Below are 19,886 nucleotides of genomic sequence, written 5' to 3'. Positions count from 1 at the left end.
CTTTTAGTGCTTATTAGTTTGGGAAGTTATTACAGGCCACTCCCGGGTAATAAACACCCAACTTATGTACGCCCGTACTTACAAACGAGCCCACTTATTATGACTAAATTCAAAAGTCTGACATAGCTGCATACATTTGTTCCTTTGAACAGCAGAACTAGTTTCCTCTCTCTCTCTCTCTCTCTACTTTTAATTGTTCTTTCTTATTGGTCTTATGTACTTTTGATGCCATTCATTACAATACTGGGGAGGTGTGGTTACCACGTCGAGTGATATTTGTGTATTTTCCGACTTATGGACAAAATTGACTTACTGACGTCTGTGACAACAGAACCTGCTCGTTACCCGGAGACAGCTTGTACTGTGTTTACTACTGTGGGCAATTATTAATCTGCTTACTATGTTTAATGCTCAAGTGTTTACAATGTCCCAGACCATTAAATGTTATGTGTTATTAATTCGCAGTAGTAAGGCCAGCATTTATTGACCATCTCCCATCGGGTAGAAGATACAGGAGCCTGAGGGCACATACCACCAGGCTCAAGGACAGCTTCTATCCTACTGTGATAAGACTATTGAATGGTTCCCTTATACAATGAGATGGACTCTGACCTCACGATCTAACTTGTTGTGACCTTGCACCTTATTGCATTGCACTTTCTCTGTAGCTGTTGGGTGTTTATTACCCGGGGGCGGCCTGTAATAACTTCCCAAACTAATAAACACTAAAAGTTCAGAGTAAAGCTGTGACACTTTACTCTGTACTGTTATTGTTTTTACCTGTACTACCTCAATGCACTCTGTACTAACTCAATGTAACTGCACTGTGTAATGAATTGACCTGTACGATCGGTATGCAAGACACGTTTTTCACTGTACCTCGGTACAAGTGACAATAATAAACCTATACCAATACCATCACTAAGATGGCTGTGAGTTGCCTTCTTGGACCACTTGCAGTCCTTTTGGTGAATGTCCTTCTCACAGTGTTAATGGGCAGGGGTGCGTCCAGGATTTCGACCCAGTGACGATAAAGGACAGGTGGATCTATCTCTAAGCCAGGATGGTGAGCCACTCAGAAGGGAACCTGCAGGTGGTGTCCATTTCCTCCTGCTTAAATTGGCCCTCTTGGTGGAAGTGGGTGCAGTGCTTGGGAGGTGGTATGTGTAATTTATGTCTGTTCCTATGTGCCTGTGATGCCGCTGCGAGTTTTTTATTGTACCTGTACCTCACTGCACTTGTGCACATGACGACAGACTCGACTCAAAGCCTTGGCAAATGGTGCAAAGGCTTTTGTTAGTCAGAAGCACGGGACACCCCAAACGCTGGCATCTTTCATTGCCACAGATTTATTACAAGAACACAAGGAAATAGGGGTGGAATAGGCCAAGCAGCCCCTCTTGCCTGCTTGTTGTGACCTTGCACATTATTGCACTGCACTTTCTCTGTAGCTGTGACACTTTACTCTGTACTGTTATTGTTTTTACCTGTACTACATCAATGCACTCTGTACTACCTCAATGTAACTGCACTGTGTAATGAATTGACCTGTTCGATCGGTATGCAAGACAAGTTTTTCACTGTACCTTGGTACAAGTGACAATAATAAACCAACACCAATACCATTCAATATGATCATGGCTGATCTACCCCAGGCTTCAATTCCTTATCTATTCCAGATCCCCATGGTCCTCAATCCCTTGATCTAATAGAGTTTGACAGCTGGTATCTTTTTCCCAGGGTCGAAATATCTAATACTAGAGGACATGCATTCAAGGTGAGAGGGGGAAAGTTCAAAGGAGATGTGCTGGGGCAAGTCCTTTTACAGGTGGGTGCCTGGAATGTGCTGCCAGGGCTGGTGGTGGAGGCAGATACGATAGAGGTGTTTAAAAGTCTCTTAGATAGGCACATGAATGTGCAGAGAATGAAAGAATATGGACCACATACAAGCAGAAGAGATTAGTTTAATTAGGTGTCATGAGCTTAACTAGTTCGGCACAACATGGTGGGCTTAAGGCCCTGTGCTGTACTGTACTGTTCTATGTTCTATTTATCTACCTTCACTTTAAATACTTCTTTGGATACTCCACAACTCTCTGGGGCAGAGAATTCCAGAGATTCACCACCCACCATGAGAAGATCTAGCTGGTCCGACTCAGTTTTGGTTGACAGAGACCCCAGAATGTTGAGGGTGGACGACTCAGCGGTGGTAATGCCAAGGTCAGCTTCACCCTCGTTGGAAAGCAAAAACTGCAGATGCTGGAAATGTTCAGATGAAAGGCCATTGACCTGCAAAACGTCACTCCTGTTTCACTCTCCACAGGCACTGACCGACCTGTGGAACATTTCCAGGATGTCAAGGTTTTATTTGTGCCCTGTTGGAGATGGTTACTGTACGGCATATTAGCGCAGTGAGAATGTTATCTCCTGATCATCAGCCCGCGCCTGAATGTCGTCCAGGTCTCACTGCATCACCAGAGGAGATGCAGACACAACTAAGCATTGCATGATCGCTGGTGAACATCTCCACCTCCTAGAGTTGTCCAGCATCGAAATGAGTTCTCCGACCCACCTTGTCCATGTCGACTATGGTGCCTATCTGCACTAAGATTTGATTTGATTCCTTTATTAGTCACATGTACATCGAAACACAGTGAAATGCATCTTTTGTGTAGAGTGTTCTGGGGGCAGCCCGCAAGTGTCACCACACTTCCGGCGCCAACAAAGTGTGCCTACAACTTCCTAACCTGTATGTCTTTGGAATGTGGGAAGAAACTGGAGCACCCGGAGGAAACCCACGCAGACACGGGGAGAACGTACAAACTCCTTACAGACAGCGGCGGGAATTGAACCCGGGTCGTTGGCACTGCAATAGCGTCACGCTAACCGCCACACTACCGTGTGTCTCCTTCCCGTTCGCCTGCATTTGGCCCATTTCCAGCATTTCTACTGTACGTGCTGGGTGCACAGGGTTTCGGGTACCTCAGGGTTCCAATTGTCTCATAATCCGGCTGTTCCCAGTATCCAGGAGTGGCTATGCTCCAGGTGCCCTGTGTCTGGGACTGCTGCTGACCAGCTCCCAGTGCCTGCCCTGTACTCCCAATACCCGGTGCTCCTGCCGACTGGTCCTCCCACTGCCCAGTGGTTCCTGGCCCCCTCCAGATGGGCTCTGTATGCCGAGTTATCCTGGTACCCAGGGCTCCTGGTGTCTCTGCTCCTGGAGCTGCCGGAGTCTGTCGAGCCGGTGCCCAGCATCATTGTTGCCCAGGGCTCCATGCATTGACTGGCCCTGTCTGACACTCCCGGTGCTCACGGCTCAGGGTGCCCTGGACTCCCAACATCCCAGTCCTGGCGTCTGCCTCTCCCGGAGCCCCCGGTGCCCTGTGCTTGGATCCCTGCTCTTGGGGATCCCAGTGTCCGCCTCTTCCGGTGCCCACAGCTCAGAGTGCCTAGGACCTCCTGGAGATCACGATCCCAATACCCAGGACTGCCAGTGTCCATGCTCCCGGTGCCCACCAATCCCGGTGCCCAGTGCTCTCCATGCCTGCTGCTCCTGGATCCATGGGCTCCTGGTTCCATGGGCTCCTGGTTCCATGGGGTCCCGGTGCTCCTGGATCCATGGGCTCCTGGTTCCATGGGCTCCTGGTTCCATGGGGTCCCGGTGCTCCTGGATCCATGGGCTCCTGGTTCCATGGGCTCCTGGTTCCATGGGGTCCCGGTGCTCCTGGATCCATGGGCTCCTGGTTCCATGGGGTCCCGGTGCTCCTGGATCCATGGGCTCCTGGTTCCATGGGGTCCCGGTGCTCCTGGATCCATGGGCTCCTGGTTCCATGGGGTCCCAGTGCTCCTGGATCCATGGGGTCCCGGTACCCTGGGCTCCTATTGCCGCCATCCTGGCGCCACCTCCCAAAGCCGGGTACTCCTGGTGTCCGCTGCTCCGGGAGCCCGGACCGGGTCTCCGCCCGCCGCCCGCTCCCGGTGCAAACGTTACTGCCCGTGTCCACCGCCGCTGGAGTCCCGGTACCCGGACCGCCCGCTCTCCGTGTCCAGGACTCCGGGTTCCCGGGTCTGGAGGCTCCTGACGCCCGGACCGGGACTCCCGGTGCCCGGTCTCTGCTGGGACCGGGTCCCCGCCCCGGACCGGGTCCCCTCCCGGGTCTCCTGACGCCCGGACCGGGTCCCCTCCCGGGTGTCCCTACCGCCCGGACCCGGTCCCTCCACCGCCCGGACCGGACCCGGTCCCCTCCCGGGTCTCCTGCCGCCCGGACCCGGTCCCCTCCCGGGTCCCCCCGCCGCCCGGACCCGGTCCCTCCACCGCCCGGACCGGACCCGGTCCCCTCCCGGGTCTCCTGCCGCCCGGACCCGGTCCCCTCCCGGGTGTCCCTACCGCCCGGACCCGGTCCCCTCCCGGGTCCCCCCGCCGCCCGGACCGGACCGGGTCACCCGCCCGCCCGCTCTGCCGCTCGGTGCCGGCTGGGGGCGCTGCCCTGTCCTCCCGCCGCCCTGATCCGGACCGGGAGCCGCGGCCGCCGCCAGGCGCAGCCTCCGCCCGCCGCCCGCCGTGAGTACCGCCCGGGCCCGCCACCGCCGCCCCGCCCCGCCCCGCCACCGCCGCCGTCCCCGCCCCGAGGCCCGGCACAAAGCCTCGGCCTCTGGTAGCCGGCCCGCGTCCGGGCCGGAGCGCCCGTGTGTGGGGCCGGGGACCGGGCGGCCGAGCCACGGCCTGGACAGGCCCTCCCCTCCCCCGGGCACAGCCGGAGGGGGTCACCGTGGGCCGCGGCGCACAGCCCGGGGGCTGAGGGTGATCGGGGGCGGACGGGCGGGGGTCCGGGACACTCCCCCGGGGTGCGAGTCAATGCACAGGTTTAGTCTTGTGCTGCACAGGTCGGGGGTGCAGAGGTGGGTCCATGTGTTGGTAATGCATGTGTAGAAACACAGGCCCTGTTGTCTGAGGTAATGTCAGTGTGTACATGAAGGTCGTGTGTGCATGCACACACTTGCATGTATACAGCTGTGTGTATATATAGGTGTGTGTAATCGTACACAGGTGTGTGCATGTGTATACAGGTTTGTGTATGCACCTTTTGGTTCATGAATGTACATATAGGTGTGTGTGTGTGTGCATGTATACGTGTTCAAATAGGTGCGTGCATATGCGCCTGTGTGAATAGGTGTGTGCATATTCATCTGTGTGTAAGTGTGTATATGTGTGTATGTATATATAGAGTGTGTAGGTGTATACGTGTAGAGGTGTGAATATGTAGGTGTTTGCAACTGTAAATGGGTGTGTGTCTACAGTTGTATATTTAGATTTATGTGCGTGTATCTGCGTGTGCATTTTTGACTCTGGATGTAGGTGTGTATATGTGTACTTTTGCAAGTATGTGTTGGTGTTTGCGCATTGGCATGCATTTATGGGGTTGTATGTATGTTTGTGTGCATGAGAGGGTGCATACATATAAGCAGGAGTTATAATTCGTGTGAGTGTATGCAGGTCTACGTACATGGTGTGTGTCTGTGTGTGGTTTGTATCAGACCTGTACATCGAGTGTTTTGTATCAGGTCTGCACGTTGTGACACCTGCTTCCTCTCAAGTGGCTGGGTCATCAGGACATGGAGAATTGTGTCCTCAGCTGAATTATAGATTGAAATCTGACTTAGATCACTTATATATTAGAAAGATGGGTTTCCAAGAGGGAATTATGGGCTGGAATCTAATCAAATGGTTCCAATGGATTATAAAATGAATACTACATACCTGGGAGTAATCCACAGACTAAATGGGGAGTTCAGAGGATTTGCATATCCTGTGACTCAGTCTCAGGTGTATGATTTATTTGAGTGTTTCAGGGTGTTTATGTGCGGAGTAACAGTTGCCAGAGAGTGAGTTACAGGTTGGAATCAAATCAATGGGTTCAAGATGGTTCATATATGGAATAATAGTCACCTGGGACTGAACCACAGGCTATAATTTAATGGGGAGGTTCGTGTGTTTATATATGGAATAACAATTATCTGGGGGTGAGTTACGGGCTGGAATTGAACTGAGAAGTTCAGATGTCCTTGATAACAATGGATCTGGAGAAATGAATACTTGATATATTCAAAATTATTTCATTAATCCAGTATCTAAAGAGATGGGAGCCTTGAACACTTCCAGCTGATGTGTTTTCCCTCAAATTGTACTGGGAAGAAAGTGGATTTGTTTAGTTTGGGTTCTGGGCTTGCTGGATGGTTGGGTTAATTAGCTCTCTCCTGTTTTCAACCCTGGCAGTGTGTGGCTCTGTGGACAAGACTGACCAGGCCTGCTGAGATGGAGATGGGGGCCCCTTGACTGGAAATCATTTGCAGGACCAAGTACCTTCGCAGAGGGATTTCCTGCCCAATATTTCTACCCTGGACCGGCACCACAGACAGGGTTGTTGCCTGATTGCTGTCCGTGGGATCTCAGCTGTACGTAGAACTGCTGCCTTTCCTACATTCCAGCTGTGCGTACATTTCGGAGGTACTTCAGAGGCCACAAGAAGCCTGGAGAAGCAGGGGTTCTTTTTATCGTTCTTTAGGCTTTACCATAACGAGACGAAGCCCAGACCTAACCATCTTTTATAATCTCAAGAGCTGATAAGACTAGAAATAGTCTTTTTCCCTGGCGAGTTGACAAAGTCCAGGACCTCGTTACCAAAGGAAATACAGTGCAAGTGTGTGGTGTTGTAAATTCTCTCTGTCTGGATTACTCTTTATGTAACTTCACTTCTGTGCCCTGCACTGTCACATTCCTTCATGAGATATCTGCTTTGAACCTCATAGAGTTGTAAAACACAGAAGCAGGCCTTTCGGCCCATCTTGTCCATGCCAACCATTGCAGTCATCCAGACTAATCCTGTTTACCCATGTTACATAGAACAGTACAGCACAGGAACAGGCCCTTCGGCCCACCATGTCTGTCCTGACCGTGATGCCAATTTGACATCCCACTGCCTACACAGAGTCCCTATCCCTCCACCCTGCCTGTTCCTGTGCCCATCTAAGTGCCTCTTAAACCTTGCTGTCATATCTGCTTCCACCACCTCCCCCGGCAGCCCGTTCCAGGCACCCACCACCCTCTGTGTAAACAAAACTTGCCTTTAAATCTCCTTTAAACTTTCCCCCTCTCACCTTAAACCTATGTCCTCTAGTGTTGATATTTCCACCCCACTGGGTTCATAAATATCTGCACCTCGGTGATTCAAGTGCTTGTCTAGATGCTTCTTAAATGCTGTGAGAGTCTTTACCTCCACTCCCCCCTGCCCCCCGCCCCCAAGGCAGTGCGTTCCAGACACCAACCACCTCCTATGCAGGAAAAAAAACCCTCAGTTCCTCATGCCCACATAGGCAACGTTAGCAGGTGTGTTTGTGTGTTCACCAAACAAAGGCATCAAACCATTTATTTTGAAAGGGTTAATATTAGAACATAGAACACTACAGCACAGTACAGATCCTTCAGCCCACAATATTGTGCCGACATCTTATCCTGCTCTAAGATCTATCTAACCCTTCCCTCCCACAGAGCCCTCCATTTCTCTATCATTCATGTGTCTATCTAAGAGTCTCTTAAATGTCCCTAATGTATCTGCCCCCACAACCTCTGCCGGCAGTGCGTTCCATACACTCACCACTCTCTGTATAAAAAAAACTTACCTCTGACATCCCCCTTATACCTTCCTCCAATTATCTTAAAATTATGCCCCCTCGTGTTAGCCATTTTTGCCTTGGGAAAAAGTCTCTGACTGTCCACTCGATCTATGCCTCTTATCATCTTGTACACCTCTATCAAGTCACCTCTCATCCTCCTTCTCTCCAAAGAGAAAAGCCCTAGCTCACTCAACCTATCCTCATAACACATGGTCTCCAATCCAGGCAGCATCCTGGTAAATCTCCTCTGCACCCTCTCTGAAGCTTCCACATCCTTCCTACAATGAGGCGACCAGAACTGAACACAATACTCCAAGTGTGGTCTGACCAGAATTCTGTAGAGCTGCAACATCACCTCATGGCTCTTGAACTCAATACCCTGACTAATGAAGGCCAAAACTCCATACGCCTTCTTAACAACCCTATCGACCAGCGTGGCAACCTTGAGGGATCTATGGACGTGGACCCCAAGATCCCTCTGTTCCTCCACACTGCTAAAAGTCCTGCCATTAACCTTGTATTCTGTAAGCATTGTAAGCACTCGCCCACATAACAGGAGCAGCTACAAGAGATCGAGTATTCCCAGCCAGTGGCTCACCTCCCGTTTCCCCAGAACCTCCGCACCATCAACAAAGCACGTGAATTCTCTCCACGTTCCTGTGTGGAGCCAGCTGTAATATCCCCGCATCAACAAAGCCTATTGATTGGCGTTCGATCACCTCGTTGGAGCGTGCAGCTCTCTGCTCCCTTCACACCAATCCCAATCTCAGCATCAATCCCGTGGACAAGGATGGTGCCGCGCTGGGACTGAGATGTTGGGTAGAGGGTCAGTGGGATTGGAGCAAAGGAGTGGAGGAGTAGGTCAGCTGTGCTTCAGTGGGGTGAGGACCCCCTCCTGTTCCTGCTGGGGGACGGTGGAGAAGGACAAATGAATCTCCACTCATTGGGAAACTGTTAGACCCAAGTGCGGTGCTGGTTTCAAGCCTCAATCACCAGAGTGCGATTGCGATGGAGAGGGTGTAGAGGAGATTCACCGGGGTGTCGCTGGGAATGGAGGACTAGTTGTGTGGGGAGAGATTGGATAAGGTGGGCTTGTTTTCCCTGGAGCAAAGGAGGCTGAAGGGTGTCCGTATAAAAGTGCATCAGATTACGAGAGGCATAGATACGCTGAGATAGAATCTTTTTCCCGTGATCAGGGTATCAAAACAAGAGGGCATAGGTTTAAGGTGAGAGGATGGGGATCTGAGGGTTTTTACGTTGGAATGCGCTACCGGAGGAGGTTACAGTGTAATGCAGCACGGAAACAGGCCCTTCGGCCCAACTCGTCCATGCCGACCAAGTTGCCTCCCTGAGCTGGTCCCATTTGCCCGTGTTTGGCCCGTATCCTTTCCTCTCCGTGTACCCGTCTAAGTGCCTTTTAAGTGTAGTAACTGTTCAGGTCTAAGTTCATTGTTGTCACAGACATGGGGTGTAAATGCCGTGAAAATTAACTCTTGCAGCAGCAGTACAGTACATAACCAAACGAGGACAAACATAAGTTCAAGTAAACTTAATATAAATTATACATAGTTTACACATGTGTAATTGTGCCTGGGGGTAGTGGAATTTAAGAGGTTTTTAGAGACACTTAATTAGGCAGGGTATAGGAGGATATGGTCCTGATGCAGGCAGGTGGGATTAGTGTAGAGGCCAAGGAGGTAGGCATGGATGTGGTGGGCCGAAGGGCCTGTCTCTGCGCTGCATGGCTCGATGTTGGTGGGAGCTCAGCGGGTCAGGCAGCACCTGTGGGGGGGGTAGATGGACAGTTGACGTTTCGGGTGGGGACTGGCTGTCACCCAGATGATGGGGGGGGTGGGGGGGGGCCTCGACCCCACCTGTCTGTCTCCCTCCACTGACGCTGCCTGCCCTGCTGCGTCCCTCCAGCGCTGCGCGTGCTGCTCCAGACTCCGGTCCCCTTCTGTGACCGGCACAGTGACCTTGTGTTAAGCGTCCGTCCTGTGTTCTCTCTCTCCCCACCTCCCCCCCCCCCCCCCCACCCCCACCCCCACCCCCACCAGCAGCCAGGAGCACCAGAGCCATGGAGGCAGGGAACAACGTGCTGTACGTGGACTTTCCCAACTTCAGCAGCAGCCTCCTGGAGAGTCTGAACCAGCAGCGGATGGAGGGCAAGTTCTGCGACATCTCCATCCACGTGCAGGGCAAGGTGTTCAAGGCGCACCGGGCTGTGTTGGCCGCCTCCTCGCCCTACTTTCATGACCAGGTGCTGTTCCGCAACACCAGCCGCCTGGTGCTGCCCGGCGTGATGGACTCCCGCGCCTTCGAGAGCATCCTGGCCTCCTGCTACGCCGGGCGGCTGGCCGTGCTGCCGGCTGACATCGTCAGCTACCTGACGGTGGGCAGCTTCCTGCAGATGTGGCACGTGGTGGACAAGTGCACCGAGCTGCTGAGGGACAGCCAGCCGCCCCCGGCCCCCACCCCCAGCTGCCAGCGCCCCTGCCGCACCGCCGACAGCCAGTCGCCCAGCAGCAGCAACTACTTCAGCCCCCGGGAGGTGGGCGAGGCCAGGCCCGAGCTGGAGGAGGTGGCGGTGAAGGCGGACGAGGCGCCAGAGGACGAGGAGGAGGACGAGGAGGAGGTAGGCGGGACGCGGAGCAGTACGGAGCAGGGACAGGCCCTTCAGCCCACCGTGTCTGCCAGATTAAACCAAATCCCTTCTGCCCCCACGTGATCCATATCCCTCCATATTCCTGTGTCTGTCTAAACAACAGCTCGACCGTATCTGCCTCCACCGCCAGCCCTGGCAGCCCGTTCCAGGCACCCACCACTCTCTGTGTAAAAGAAACTTGCCCCAAACATCTCCTTTAAACTTCCCCCTCTCACTTTCAAGTTCTGCCCTCTAGTATTTGACATTTCTAGAGGGCAGAAATGTCAAATACTGCCATTTTTTTTGGAAAAAAGACTGACTGTCTCCCCAATTGATGCCTCTCATAGTTTTATAAACTTCTATCAGGTCTCCCCTCAGCCTCCGACGCTCCAGAGTAAACAACCCAGGTTTGTCCAACCTCTCCTTACAGCTCATGCTCTCTAATTCAGGCAGCATTCTGGTGAACCTCTTCTGCACCCTCTCCAAAGCCTCCACATCCTTCCTGTAATGGGGCGACCAGAATTACACACAGTACTCCAAGTGCGGCCCAACTAAAGTTTTATATAGCTGCAACACGACCTCTTGACTTGTACTCTATGCCCTTAGTGATGAAGGCATGTGTGCCGTATGCCTTCTGTACCACTCTATCTACTCCTGTTGCCAGTTTATCTACTTGCGTGGGCACTTTCAGGAAGGACCCCAGGACTTAGACCCCAGGATCCCCTCTGTACATCAGTGCTGTTAAGGGTCCTGCCATTAACTGTATACTTTCCCCTTACATTTGACCTCCCAAAGTGCAAACACCTCATAGTTGCTCAGATTAGTCCCCATCTGCCAATTATCCACCCATAACTGTAACTGCTCTATATCCTGATGTATCCTTGATGACCTTCATCACTGTCCACAACGCCACTAATTTTTGCCTCATCCACAAACTTACTAACCAACCCATCTACATTTCCGTCCAAGTCATTTATACATCTCACAAACAGGGGTTCCAGCACTGATCCCTGCAGAACACCACTGGTCACAGACCTCCAGTCAGGATAACACGCTTATACTCAAACCTCCCGGCTCCTGCGCTCAAACCTCCCGGCTCCTGCGCTCAAACCTCCCAACTGCTGCGCTCAAACGTCCTTGCTCTTCCTTGCTAATTGTGTTCTTTCTTGTACAATTTTATATAATTTATGTTTTAGAACCATAGAACAGTACAGCACAGTACAAGCCCTTCGGCCCACAATGTTGTGCCGACCTTTAAACCTCACCTAAGACTATCGAACCCCTTCCTCCCACATATCCCTCTATTTTAAATTCCTCCATATGCTTATCTAGTAACCTCTTGAATTTGACCAATGTACCTGCCTCCACCACCGCCCCAGGCAGCGCATTCCATGCCCCAACCACTCTCTGGGTAAAAAACCTCCCTCTGATATCTCCCTTGAACTTCCAACCATTACTTTAAAGCCATGCCCTCTTGTATTGAGCATCCGTGCCCTGGGAAAGAGGCGCTGGCTGTCCACTCTATCTATTCCTCTTTTCCCTGTGAATGTTGAGTATCTGATGCTCTGCATCGTGGTGCCGCTGCAAGTAAGTTTTTGACTGCAGTGCACCTGTGCAAACGAGGACCCATGTACGTGACGGCACACCCGACCTCGACTTTCTTCTGCCGCAGGTGGAGGACGAGGAGGAGGGACGAGGCGGACAAGGCCAAGGAGCCGGAAGCCGAAGGTCACCAGCAACCAGGGAGGGGAGGGGGGCGGGGGAAAGGAGGCCTGGCTGACAGCCTCTTCCACCGGCCTGGCATGTGCCCAGCCCGGCCCGGGCCCGCACCCGCGCTGGGTCTTCGTCAAGAAGGAGAAGCCGGAGGAGGACCTGGTGCTGACCTGCGAGGAGGACGAGCACCACTTCGTCAAGACGGCAGGCTGCCGGAGGGCCGAGCCCCAGTCGCTCAGCATCACCGATGTCTGCACCCTGGCCGGCCCTGAGCTGCTGGGCGCCGCCGCTGAGGAACCCCCGTTCGAGGAGCCCTCCGACCTGTGTGGCTCCTCCGAGGAGTTCGCCTACGAGGGGGCGGAGGAGAGCGGGTACCCGCCGCCCGGCGCCGGCGCTGCACTGGGGCTGTGCCGGCTGCAGGACGAGGCCCGGCATGGGGCGGCGCAGACGGGGGCGGGGGCTGGCGGGGCCGCCGGCGGCAAGATGTTCGCCTGCCACTGCGGCAAGGCCTTCACCCACAAGAGCCAGCGGGACCGGCACATCAACATGCACCTCAACCTGCGGCCCTTCGGCTGCACCATCTGCAGCAAGAAGTTCAAGATGAAGCATCACCTGGTGGAGCACATGAAGATCCACACCGGCCACAAGCCCTTCGAGTGCCACATCTGCGGCAAGAAGTTCATGTGGCGGGACAGCTTCCTGCGGCACAGATCCGCCTGCGAGAAACTGCAGCGGGCCACGGCCCTCAACTGAAGGGGGCCCCTGGCCTCTCCCTCCCTCCCTCCCTGCCCTCTCCCTCCTCCCTCCCTCCCTCCCCGCCCTCTCCCTCCCTCCCCCTCCCTCTCTCCCTCCCTCCCTCCCCCTCTCCCTGCCCTGTCCGTCGGGCATCCCGAGAGATGAGGAGCTGGGCATTGGTCAGGCCGGTTTGGTTTCCCCACCCCCATCTCCCCCGGGGGTGGGTCTGCCTTTGCCGTCCGTAGGCGTCCCCCCCCCCCCCCCCCGTCAGTTTGTCGGCCGTTCACGATCAGTCGGCGCTGAGGGCCCCTGGGCCATTTCCTCTTCAGGGGAGGGCCGTCGACACGAGGGACCTTGGCGCAGCGGAGCGAGGAATGGGTGAAAAACCAAGCTGCAAAGACTCGGTGGGTAAGGCAGCGTCCGCGGAGGCAGAGGGATGGTCGGCATTTCGGGTCGAGACCCGCATCAGGACTTGCTTCGATCCGAAACGTTGACCGTCCCTCTGCCTCCATGGATGCTGCCTGACCCGCCGTGTCTTTGCAGCAGTTTGCTTTCTTTCGGTGCAGGTGTTGGATTCACCGGGTTCGCAGTGAAGGATGTCAATGCTCTAGTTTCAGTAATCGCTCCCCTAACCCACTCCTCAGCTCCTTGCAGCAACAGGTGCTCCCCAGTACCCCGACAACGGTCTCCCCTCCCTCCCTCACTCCCTCTTCACTGCCATCACTGTGACACCAGGGCCAGCTCCCCAACCAGGACCCACTGGAGCCTGGGTTCAGTAACGATACAGCACAGAAACAGGCCCTTTGGCCCATCATGTCCATGTTGATCTCTCTGTCCACCTACACTAATCCCATTTGCCCGCAATAGGACTGTATCCTTCTACGCCTTGCCTAGTTAAGTGTCTGTCTGAATGTCTCTTAAACATAGAGATTGTATCTGGTTCCACCACGTCCTCTGGCAGCCCGTTCCAGATATCAACCACTCTGTGTGAAAAACTTACCCCCCCAGATCCCCCCTAAAACTCCTTAAACCCATGCCCTCTCTTTTTCTTACCTCTATCATGGGGAAAAAAGATTCTAACAATCTGCCCTATCCATGTCTCTCATAATCTTACAGACTTCTATCAGGTCACCTCTCAGCCTCCTTCGATCCAGGGAAAACAAGCACAGCCTCTCCAGTCTCTCCCTACAACTAAACTACAGTCCTCCAATCCAGGCAACATCTCCTCTGCACTCTCTCCAGTACAATCACCTCTTTCCTATGATACAGCAACCAGAACGGCACACAATACTCCAAATGTGATCGAACCAGTGCTTTGTAAAGTTGCAATGTAATGTCCTAACTCTTAAATTCTGGGCCCTGACCTATGAAGGCAAGCATGAGATCTGGCTTGTTCATCACCTTATTGAGCTGTGTTGGCACTTTCAGGGAACTATGGACTTGGACTCCTAGGTTCCTTATCCACACCCAGTACCCTGGGACTGGAGACGGCCAGCAGCTCAGCGTGTTGCTGAACCTGGGATTGTAGGTGGGGTGGAGTGGACTGATCGGGCTGCAGATATCAGAGAGACCAGGGAGAGGTTGATGGGCGCGCTGAGATGTTGTGCACTGTATGAAGCGTGTTAACGTGATCGGGTGGAGCCAGACAAAACAGAGGTCCATGGTCCGGCGGGATACATGCACTGGTAAGGGGTTAAGTTGGAGAATGAGGAACTTTTCTCTGAAGTGGTCCCTGCTCTGACTGAGCCTACCCTGAGTTCTTAGTTGAGTTTGGTCACGTGAGTGAAGTACGGGTACTCTGGAGGCTTTGCAGAAGAGAGCAGACAACCAGTATCAGGTTCCAAAGGTTGTATGGACTTTGAACTTTGGAGAAGGGTAATATCAAGTGTGTGCATGGGTAAGTGTTTAAGCCACCACACTGAGGTCCTGCCTGAGCTCCGGACCCCCCCACTAACTCCACCTCTCCTTTGTGGCCTTCTTTAAAGCCCAGATTTGTGACTGAGACCTTATTTAGCTAAGATGGATCGGTGTGGCATTCTGTCTTGTGCATCACTCCTGTCCCATCAGCTTGAACTGTGACCGAAACTCAGAACCACTCGAATACTTGCCCCTCAACCACAGAAACATTGACAGTGAAATGTCACCAAGCTCCTTGCGGGAGCAAAACCAACCAAAGTTTGACTGCGAACCGGAGGGAGGTAGCTAGTTCCCGAAGGTTAGGAATGCAAGACGTCACATGAGGCTCCTGGTAAATCAGTCTCCTTGGTTTTGAGTGGTTGGGGCGGAGAGTGAGGCGGAAGAGATTTGGGAGATGGAGTCTGAGTACTTGGTGCCAGTAGGATGAAAGTGGAGGCGAGAGTTGCTGGAGGGTTGCAGGGGAGTATGGAAATGGGGAAGGGCAGTAGAGGGATTTATTCTGAGGCATCACCTGATTGGGAGCATGAATGGTGCACATACAGGGCATACTGCACCGTCTGAGTCCATCGAGGCAGAGGGCTGCCTGAGGAGGTTTGCCAAAGCAGCAAGGATGATGGTTGAAGCACATCACCCTCAACAGCTTATCCATCTGTTTCTAAGCTTCAAACCAAGTCTTTTCTGTGAGATTTTATTCCTGATGTCGGGCATTTGGAGAGGGCGCAAGGTGTGGAGGAAGCCCCTGTCATCTCTCGCCTTCCTTGTACCACTGTTCCCCAAGATCAGTAACTTTATCGCCAATCTCCCCATTACCTTTAAAGACCACTTTCAGGGGTAAAAGGGTTGTGGGCTTGACTGGACAGCTCTTTCAAGGATCTGACATGGCCAGAATGGGCCAAATGGCCACCTTGGATGCGGTGTGAATCTATGGGAATGATTTTTCCACTTGAGCCTCTCATTGAGAAACTGATTGGAATGTAGTTTTATGTCCAGCCGACGTTCACTGTCAGGCCGGGCTGGAGTAAGACCAACATCACCCCCTTCTGCTGGTTGCCTATGGGCAGATTGGGTCTTTATTGCATTCATCGTTTTCTGTTGGTTTGTGTTCTTTCACTACTCTCTCAGGTCCCTCTTTCCCAAAATATCTGTGGCAGTACGTGGTTTTGACATGGTAGATAAATTAATTTGTGTATAAAAACTGCAGCTTTGGTATTTACTTTATAAAGGTACCGTTGTTTATAGGTGCTCTGCTTTTATATGGTGCCTGATAGAGGACCCGAAACAGTGCCGACAGTTTCTGGTGCTCCCTCGGTCAGTATGACCCACTGCTGCCTTTCTCTGCAGGGGCAGTGGGGCAGTTCCCCGAGGCCTGCCCTCTGGGTAATGGGTTGGATAGGTCGTCGCCCACCATCCTTCCCAAACGGGGATAGAATAGAGTAGGCTTTGGGAATAATCGGAGAGACTATGGATGTGGTGGGAGGAATGGGCTCATTGTGCGCTGTGATCTGGGAGCAAGCTTCCCACTGGGGGAAACGAATTAAAATGGTAGGGCCAGTATCAGTGTGTGCATGTGGTTTGTGTGTAGGTATGTATGTGTGGTGTGTGTTTGTATGTATGTGTTATGTATGTATGTGTGGTGTGTCTTTGTATGTATGTGTGGTGTGCGTATGTATGTATACGTGGTGTGTTTATAGGTGTGGTATGTGTGTGCATGCATGTGGTTTGTACATGCATGTTTGTGTGTGTGTGTTTCTGTTGTGTACATGCATGCATATGTGCTTTGTGTGTGTGTCTACGTATGTGGTTTCTATTGTGTGTGTGTATGCATTGGTTGTATGTGTGATTCTGTGGGGGGAGAGTGTGTGTGTGGGGGGAGAGTGTGTGTGTGTTGGGGGAGTGTGTGTGTGGGGGGGAGTGTGTGTGTGGGGGGGAGTGTGTGTGGGGGGGGAGTGTGTGTGTGGGGGGGAGTGTGTGTGTGGGGGGGGGAGTGTGTGTGGGGGGGAGTGTGTGTACATGTCGGGTAGGTGGGGGGGAAGTGTGTGTGTGTGTGTTGGGTAGGTGGGGGGGAGGTGTGTGTGTTGGGTAGGTGGGGGGGAAGAGTGTGTGTGGGGGGGGTGTGTGTTGGGTAGGTGGGGGGGAAGAGTGTGTGCGTGTTGGGTAGGTGGGGGGGAAGAGTGTGTGTGTTGGGTAGGTGGGGGGGAAGTGTGTGTGTGTGTGTGTTGGGTAGGTGGGGGGGAAGTGTGTGTGTGTGTGTTGGGTAGGTGGGGGGGCAGTGTGTGTGCATGTCGGGTAGGTGGGGGGGAAGAGTGTGTGTGTGTTGGGTAGGTGGGGGGAAGTGTGTGCGTGTTGGGTAGGTGGGGGGGAAGTGTGTGTGTGTTGGGTAGGTGGGGGGAAGTGTGTGTGTGTTGGGTAGGTGGGGGGGAAGTGTGTGCGTGTTGGGTAGGTGGGGGGGAAGTGTGTGTGTGCGTGTTGGGTAGGTGGGGGGGAAGTGTGTGTGTGCGTGTTGGGTAGGTGGGGGGGAAGTGTGTGTGCGTGTTGGGTAGGTGGGGAAGGTTGGTAAGTGGGGATTATTTCCATCTTCCTCTGGGAAGCCGACACCAACCCCGCTAGTCTCCCCTTCCTCCGTTTCACTCTCCGACCTTGCCAGAACAGAAACTCCACCGAAGCTGGAATGAGCGGAGACTCCCAGGAGCTGGAGCTGGAGCTGGAGATGGAGCGGAGGGTGAGGGGGATGTTGGTGGAGAGTAAACCCTCTCCTCCCTCCCTGCAGTAGTGTTGGTTACTGAGCAAGTTGGGTGTCCACTCATTGCATCCGAGTGGTTTACCCCTCAGTTCCCAGTTGTGGTGCAGCCAGACCCGTGGCAAGCAGGATCTGCCCTCACCCGCTCTCCACACATTTGTGAATCATTGTTTAGTTGCACATGTTCAGCAAGGTTATGCTCACACTGACGGGTGACGGAATGTAAAATATTGCTGGGTCTTTTCCCAAGTTGTACTCTCACATTTTGACCCCCATTCCCAGTCTCTTACTGAGGGAGTGTTGGGATTCCTGACTGTAGCTTTGGACGAGTACCGGGGAATCAGTGAAGACTGCAGATGCTGGAATCTGGAGCAACGAACAAATGGCTGGAGGAACTCAGCGGGTCAGGCAGCGTCTGTGGAGGGAAATGGACAGTCGACGTCTTGTCCAGATGAAGGGTCTCGACCCGAAACGTCGACTGTCTGTTTCCCTCCACAGATCCTGCCTGACCTGCTGAGTTCCTCCAGCGTTTTGTTTGTTGCACTGAGAAATGAATGGCTGTTTACACCAAACGACTGGTATTTCTGATGCTGTCAAGGCACAGACATCATTCAGGGAATTTAGAGGCTGTTGTTATGTGCTTTGCACACTTGGAAGTGTGTCCTTTAACAGGTGCACACTTGCCAGTATCCACAAGGATTCTGGAGAAGCTGAGGGACTGATTAACATCATGTGGCAGAGAGAATGCATGGAGAGTAAGGCCACACAGGACTATTTACTGCTTTACACACATTACAGAAAGCATTGAAGGTTCCACTGCCAATGACCTGCTCTTCAGTCCAACTTCAAAATGGACGATTGAAAAGGGTACATTTTCAAGGCCCTGGGGAAAAAGAATTAGGCGGTTCTTTTTGAGGACCACTGGGGCACGATGGGCCATATTTCTTTTATGGCCACCCTATGCTTCTGAATTGTTGAGCGGATTGACAGGATTTCTAATGCAAGATTTGGTTTTTACAGTTCTTACTGGAGTGATAGTTTGACTTTAGAATATGCTGTAGGATAATCGTATAAACCTATTATGCATTTTTTGTGTACTTTAGGTGTGTGTGAGTGACTGCGTGTTTATGTATGTCTATATTATTAAATAGAATTACTTAACATATACAGCAAAGAAATAGGCCATCTTGTCTTCCAGTAAACCTTTGTAGTCCCTTGTCATGGTCTTGTTCTTTTGAAAGCATCCAGTCTCTTTGCCTGATCCACTTCCAGTGACAGTGAGTTCCATATCCTGACCCACTCAACTTCCTGTTGGATTTATTCCCAGCGACCTTGACACATGGCCACTAGTTTTGGATTCTGCCCACACTCAACATCTGTCCTGTCCTAACCCAATGTGGTCACCATTATGTCTCTTTTCTACAGGACACAGTTCCAACCATTCCCCATCGCTGTCATTTCTCGGTGCTATCTTTGCACTTTTGTTTGCACTTCCTGCACTGTTTTTGCATCCTTTTTGAAGTGTTTGGACCAGAACTGTGCACAGCCCTCAAGTGACTGACGTCGATCCTTTACAAGTTTACCGTAACTTGGTCTGCATGTTTAATTGCTTTGCTGACTTTTGATGAGGTTTATAATGGTTTTATCAGCTTGCATCCCCTCTGTTGCTCTGCCCCGCTCAGTTTTATTTTCTGTAGAGACGGTGATGTTTTCTCTTCTAAAGTCCACTCCCTTACACTTTAATGTTCATTTTCCTCTTCATCCCCATTATCCAGGTTTTTCTGCGTGTATTGTGTGTGTAGAATTGCGGAGTGTAAAACAGGGTAAATGTCCACGTATGTATGTGTGTATTTGTATGTATGTGTGTTTATGTAGATATCGATAGAAGTGTACATATATATTGTGTGCCTGTGGATAAATGTGTAAATATGCATAATACGTAAACTAAAATGTTGTGTATTTGTGAAGCCAAACACTAAACGGCCAGAAGGGATTGTATCAGATAACTTATTTGGTCTATTTTAACTCTGACAGTAGAGGGAAAGGCGTTAAACACTGGAGAAATCCGAGCTCTGATCTCTGATCAGTGTGGGTTAGTTGGGGCAGGTCAGTTGCCATAATCAGGCAGAGTCTGCCCAGCTACACATTAGCCGAGGTTTTCACATGCAGTCCCCCATCTGGGGTCCCTGCTGGTGGGGGAGATATCGGGGGCATTTCTAGTCTAACCCCCTCCAGTGTGGCAAACTCACAAGGTGGGAAGACCCATCTGTTTTACAGCCCACTTTTTATATCTGGGCTTACGTTACTGAGGGATGGGGTACCAAGCCATCGTGTGACCCGACCCCATGGGAGCCCATCCAGTGAGGACCGAGCAGGATTGAGTGTCAACGTGTGAGGGCTGGCCTCCGTGGTGAGGTCAGTGAGCGGTGAAAGCCCACAGTGGAAAATTGTGGCTCGTTCAGTAAAAGA

General features: G+C 52.4%; 1 protein-coding gene across 1 annotated transcript in view; it reads left to right on the top strand.

The window, feature by feature from the left end:
* Positions 1-4,413: 4,413 nt before the first annotated feature.
* Positions 4,414-19,886, top strand: part of LOC127585950 (zinc finger and BTB domain-containing protein 4-like) — a 33,123-nt gene continuing 17,650 nt past the window's right edge. The window contains exons 1-6 of the mRNA XM_052043706.1: positions 4,414-4,561; positions 6,275-6,453; positions 9,732-10,306; positions 11,988-12,071; positions 12,128-12,769; positions 17,325-17,399. Of these exons, the coding sequence (XP_051899666.1) occupies positions 9,749-10,306; positions 11,988-12,071; positions 12,128-12,769; positions 17,325-17,399 (1,359 nt within the window). The 5' untranslated portion in view covers positions 4,414-4,561; positions 6,275-6,453; positions 9,732-9,748. The remainder of the gene's footprint in view (positions 4,562-6,274; positions 6,454-9,731; positions 10,307-11,987; positions 12,072-12,127; positions 12,770-17,324; positions 17,400-19,886) is intronic.

The sequence above is a fragment of the Pristis pectinata genome, chromosome 34 (genome assembly GCF_009764475.1).
Source record: "Pristis pectinata isolate sPriPec2 chromosome 34, sPriPec2.1.pri, whole genome shotgun sequence".
In the NCBI taxonomy this organism is placed as follows: Eukaryota; Metazoa; Chordata; class Chondrichthyes; order Rhinopristiformes; family Pristidae; genus Pristis; species Pristis pectinata.
Note: the sequence above shows the minus strand (reverse complement) of the source record. Positions and strands in the feature narration are given on the sequence as shown.